A 6,000-nucleotide genomic window follows, 5' to 3' on the forward strand; every position below is an offset into this window, starting at 1 on the left:
TTTCCAACTATTCATTATTCAAAAATAACATTATGTTCCTCTCTGATTATTTCCTGGGGATAAATTCCTGGGATAAGTATTGCTGGCTCAAGAAGTATGAGCATTTTGAAGGCTTTCAACACACATCACCAAATTGCCCTCCAGAAACATGTTGCCACTTTATACACGCACCAGGAGGGTATGGAAGCACCCAGTTTTTCATAGTAAATTAGAAAAGTTCCTGTATTTTTATTCAAAAGGTAGGCTGCATGTTGGGTTAGCCCACCATTATGTTGAGTGACTGTTATTTTGGCTTCTCTTTCCTTACAGGCTCCTCCTCCCAAACCACCTCGCCGCCAGGGAGGCTGGTTAGATGATTCCATGAAGGCTTCAAAGTGAGTACTAGCAGCTGGGCAGGGGCGCAGAGTGGGATGGGGACTTTGCTCCTGTGCTGTTGTTTTATTTTTTGTAATAGCTTTATTGAGATGTGATTCATATACCATACAATTCACTCATTTAAAGTGTACAACTTAATCATTCTTAATACATTCACAGAGTCGAGCGGTCATCACCACAATCAATTTTAAAGCATTTTTATCACCCCCTCCAAAGAAACCCTGTACCTGTTAGCAGTCACTTCCTTTGTCCTCCTCAATTTCCTCAGCCCTAGGAATCAACTTTCTATCTCTATGATTTGCCTATTCTGAACATTTTATGTACAGTCATGCATCGTTTAACGATGGGGATACTTTCTGAGAAATATGTCATTAGGTGATTTTATCGTTGTGCGAACATCATAGGGTATATTTACACAAATCAAGACAGTATAGCTACTATAGGGTGTATTTACACAAATCAAGACAGTATAGCTACTACACGCCTAGGCTATATAGTACAGCCATTATAATCTTATGGGACCACCATCATATGTGCAGTCCGTCATTGACTGAAATGTTGTAATAGGGCATATGTCTGTAAGGAATCATAGGTTATTTGGTCCTTTATGACTGGTTTCTCTTACTTGGCGTAAGGTTTACAAAGATCATCTACAATGTAGCATTCAGTGTTCTACTTAAAGTAATTTTGCAAACATAGTGAATTGCATGTTAGGAACTGCTGATGAACTCTGCAGTAAGTACCCCCCCACACACACAGATTATTTATTGATAAAGAGGAACAGTACAGAGGTTCTGTCACCCTGCCTAACTGTTATCTTGAGTTTACTTGTAAGCCAGTGCTGTAAGCTAATGTGAATATTGGTACTGTGACCATCCAGAGTATCTGATCAACCTATCCTCTTACTTCGGAGTTCCTGTGAAGAATAATCTAATGTCACAGTGCATGTGGCAGCACTTTCTACACTGCATGGGGCTCACAGTGTGGGGCTGTGACTGCAGATTCCATTCTCACCTAGCTGGGTGATTTTGGCCCAGGTGTTTATCATTGCTGAGCCCCTGGATAGACATGTAGAGGGTGGTGCAGGGACTGATGGCAATTATGTTCGTAACAGGAGTGTTGCTGTTGTTTTTAGCCCTCCCAGCCTTTCCACATTTTAGACCAGAGGCTGATCCCTGTGGTTCCATGTTGAGAGGTGCAGAGTGTGGTGGGTGACAGCCATAGGTTCTGGAGCCAGATTGCCTAGTTTTGAATCCTAACTGTTTCCCTTATTATCTCAGAGACTTGGAGCAAGTGATGTAACCTCTCTGGCGCCTCAGTTTTCTCATCTGTACAATGGCATTGAAAATAGTTCTTCAAAGGATGTTTGTGAGGATTAAATCACTTTATACGTGTAAAGTGCTTAGAAGAGAGAGAAGCATTTAGGAAGCACTCCATAGATGTTGGCTGTTGTTATAATAATGGTGACTGTCTTTCTCATCCCTATTCCATCCTTATATGTTGTTATTTAGATGTTGGCTGTTGTTATAATAATGGTGACTGTCTTTCTCATCCCTATTCCATCCTTATAGGTGGGCTTTGACCATACGAGTGTACTTCAAAAGTTTGAGGAAAAATAGAATTAAAAGATAATATGAATCTTTCCTTGAACTTTCTGAAGTACCTTCCTAGTCTTCTCATGGGCCTTCTGGCAGATGGTGACATTTATGAGTTGCAGGAGTTTTGGGATATTTGCAATGGCATAAATGCTTCCATATGAAGGGTCTATTTGGGAGAAGTAAAGCCAGGTCAAGAAAAGCAGGGTTATTTTAAATATCAGGAATTTTCATTAATCATGAGTTACTTCAAAGCCTTAAGCATAGGAATGTCAGAGTTCCAAAGATTTCGTATCAGAAGTGTTTTCTAAACCTTATGATTTAAGAATTGGACACGACTAGCAAATGATATCCTCTTAGGTTTCTGCTAGCATCTGAGAATGCTCATGACCTAGAGCAGAAATATGACTCTTGGGCCATTCAGGATGAGCATCTGTGTCTCTGGGATGGTTTCAGAAGACCTTGTCTTGACTAAAGAGAGAACGGTCCTCAAACTTCTTCCTCCCACATACCCTCTCTGTATTCCTCCCATCCTGACAAGGGCAGGATTTCCATGCTGATTACAGTGTGGCGATCAAGTCATCTCTCTTGTTTTACCCACAGGAATCAACATCACAATGAGTTTAAAACCATGGACATCTGATTCAGACATACCTGGGTTTGAATTCAGGTTTCAACACTTTAACTGGCTGTGTAAGCTTGGGAAAGTTACTTAACCCCTGTCACGTAGCAATAATAATACGTATTGCAAAGAGTTGCTCTGAGGCTTAGACATACAATGTAGGAAAAATACCCAGCATAATGCTAGTACCCAGTCAGCTGCTGCTATTTTTGTTAAAAATAACATATATGACTAACATTGGTGCCTAAGAAATAAGGTAATAATGTAATAATGTAGGTTTCTGTTAGTTCTGTGATTCTAAAACATGAAAGTGTCGTATAACATGTGTTCTAGAAAATGGTCTCTATGATATGGCACTGCTGGCTGTTGCCTTCAGCCACTTTTGTTAGCCTCCATGGTTTCAGCAATGCTGGAGAAGGCAGCTTCCAGACCAAACAGGTTTTGATTGCAGTTAGTCTTTGTGCTTCTTGAAATTTGATTCATTGCTTACTTATAGTTAACCTAGGCCAGTCTGACATAAAGAATACCATAGTAAGGCTGAGACTTTTTTTTTTTTNGTGAGGATTAAATCACTTTATACGTGTAAAGTGCTTAGAAGAGAGAGAAGCATTTAGGAAGCTGTTGTTATTTAGATGTTGGCTGTTGTTATAATAATGGTGACTGTCTTTCTCATCCCTATTCCATCCTTATAGGTGGGCTTTGACCATACGAGTGTACTTCAAAAGTTTGAGGAAAAATAGAATTAAAAGATAATATGAATCTTTCCTTGAACTTTCTGAAGTACCTTCCTAGTCTTCTCATGGGCCTTCTGGCAGATGGTGACATTTATGAGTTGCAGGAGTTTTGGGATATTTGCAATGGCATAAATGCTTCCATATGAAGGGTCTATTTGGGAGAAGTAAAGCCAGGTCAAGAAAAGCAGGGTTATTTTAAATATCAGGAATTTTCATTAATCATGAGTTACTTCAAAGCCTTAAGCATAGGAATGTCAGAGTTCCAAAGATTTCGTATCAGAAGTGTTTTCTAAACCTTATGATTTAAGAATTGGACACGACTAGCAAATGATATCCTCTTAGGTTTCTGCTAGCATCTGAGAATGCTCATGACCTAGAGCAGAAATATGACTCTTGGGCCATTCAGGATGAGCATCCGTGTCTCTGGGATGGTTTCAGAAGACCTTGTCTTGACTAAAGAGAGAACGGTCCTCAAACTTCTTCCTCCCACATACCCTCTCTGTATTCCTCCCATCCTGACAAGGGCAGGATTTCCATGCTGATTACAGTGTGGCGATCAAGTCATCTCTCTTGTTTTACCCACAGGAATCAACATCACAATGAGTTTAAAACCATGGACATCTGATTCAGACATACCTGGGTTTGAATTCAGGTTTCAACACTTTAACTGGCTGTGTAAGCTTGGGAAAGTTACTTAACCCCTGTCACGTAGCAATAATAATACGTATTGCAAAGAGTTGCTCTGAGGCTTAGACATACAATGTAGGAAAAATACCCAGCATAATGCTAGTACCCAGTCAGCTGCTGCTATTTTTGTTAAAAATAACATATATGACTAACATTGGTGCCTAAGAAATAAGGTAATAATGTAATAATGTAGGTTTCTGTTAGTTCTGTGATTCTAAAACATGAAAGTGTCGTATAACATGTGTTCTAGAAAATGGTCTCTATGATATGGCACTGCTGGCTGTTGCCTTCAGCCACTTTTGTTAGCCTCCATGGTTTCAGCAATGCTGGAGAAGGCAGCTTCCAGACCAAACAGGTTTTGATTGCAGTTAGTCTTTGTGCTTCTTGAAATTTGATTCATTGCTTACTTATAGTTAACCTAGGCCAGTCTGACATAAAGAATACCATAGTAAGGCTGAGACTTTTTTTTTTTTAAAGGATGACCAGTAAGGGGATCTCAACCCTTGGCCTGGTGTTGTCAGCACCACGCTCAGCCAGTGAGCAAACCGGCCATCCCTATATAGGATCCGAACCCGTGGCCTTGGTGTTATCAGCACCGCACTCTACCGAGTGAGCCACGGGCCGGCCCTGGGGCTGAGACTTTTTTTTAGCCTTTGCCAATAGACCCATCTTATGAGCAAAATAAGTGGAATCATAGATGCCTGTAAGTCAGAAGGAGCAAGTGCTGAATATCTTTTAGTTCAGGGAAAAAAAAAAACAACCCAGAATTTACTATGCCAGTGGGATGGCTAACTCTCACGTTTAACTACTTAAGATACATGTAGGAATAGTTTATTTTTTTCAATGGATAGATACTACCCTTGTTTAGAATTCCTTAAGCAATGGTTGCCTTGAAAATAGCACTATTAAAAATATTTTTTTTCCAATTCTTTCTACCCTGTCCTCGCACTTTATTCTCCCTCCCTCTACCCTCCATGTTCTCATGTGCCCACACACACACACACTTTTGTTTTCTAGAACCATTTGAAAGTAAGTTGTAGTCATTACACCCCTAAAAACTTCAGCATGCATCTCTCAAGATTAAGGATATTCTCCAAATAATCACAGTATCATGATCACATCTAAGACATTCATAGTGATTTAATAATACTTATTATATAGTTTATACTTAAATTTCCTTGTTTGTCACCAAATATCTTTTATAGCTCCAGGATACAATCAGAGTTCACACATTGCATTTAGTAATTCTGTCTCTTCAGTCTCTCTGGATCTAGAATAGTCCCTCCCCCGCCCCCCTTTGTTTTCTTCTCATCCTCCTAAGACTTTTCTGAGGAATCCAGGCTAGTTGTCTTGTACAATGTCTCATATTCTGGATTTCTCTAATTGATTCTTCATGATTAGATTCAAGTTAAAGTTTTTCAACAAGAACAAGTGATATCGTGTACTTCTTAGCATATCGAGTTAGGAGGTGTGTGATGTCAGCTTATCCCTGCATTGGTGTTACTAAGTTTGATCACTTACTGTAAATGATGACCTCTAGCTCTCTCCATTGTGAAGGTTCTTTTTGTCTTTTATAAATAATTAGTGATCATTTGGGGTGCCACTTTGAATTCTGTTCACCTACAACCTTTCATCCAGTGGTTTTAGCATCTATTAATGATCCTTGCCTGAATCAGTTATTAAATCAGGGGTTGTAAAATGTTAATTCTCTAATTCCATCATTTCTTCTGTATTAATTACCTAGAGTTTTCCTATAAAGAAAAGTTTTTTTCTTTTTTGCTCTCTGTCTGAGTGTGAGCTAAAAGTATAATACCCACCAAACTGAAAAGGTATCCTGAGACCAAAGAATGAAGCAGGCAGCTCCATATGGTTTACAAGTTTATTATTATTATTATTATTGATGGGTGAGTTACTTACAGGGAAGGGATTGGGTGAAGTATTGATTTGGGGGCTGTGCAGCTGCTTTCTCCATAACCCTGGAGGTGGG

The 6,000-nt window shown here is 39.4% G+C and overlaps 1 protein-coding gene across 1 annotated transcript in view; it reads left to right on the forward strand.

The window, feature by feature from the left end:
* IFT43 (intraflagellar transport 43) overlaps positions 1–6,000 on the forward strand; it is a 100,403-nt gene that overhangs the window by 35,732 nt on the left and 58,671 nt on the right. The window contains exon 2 of the mRNA XM_008567073.1: positions 310–374. Within this exon, the coding sequence (XP_008565295.1) occupies positions 310–374 (65 nt within the window). The remainder of the gene's footprint in view (positions 1–309; positions 375–6,000) is intronic.

The sequence above is a fragment of the Galeopterus variegatus genome, unplaced genomic scaffold (assembly GCF_000696425.1).
Source record: "Galeopterus variegatus unplaced genomic scaffold, G_variegatus-3.0.2 Scaffold290, whole genome shotgun sequence".
Classification (NCBI taxonomy): domain Eukaryota; kingdom Metazoa; phylum Chordata; class Mammalia; order Dermoptera; family Cynocephalidae; genus Galeopterus; species Galeopterus variegatus.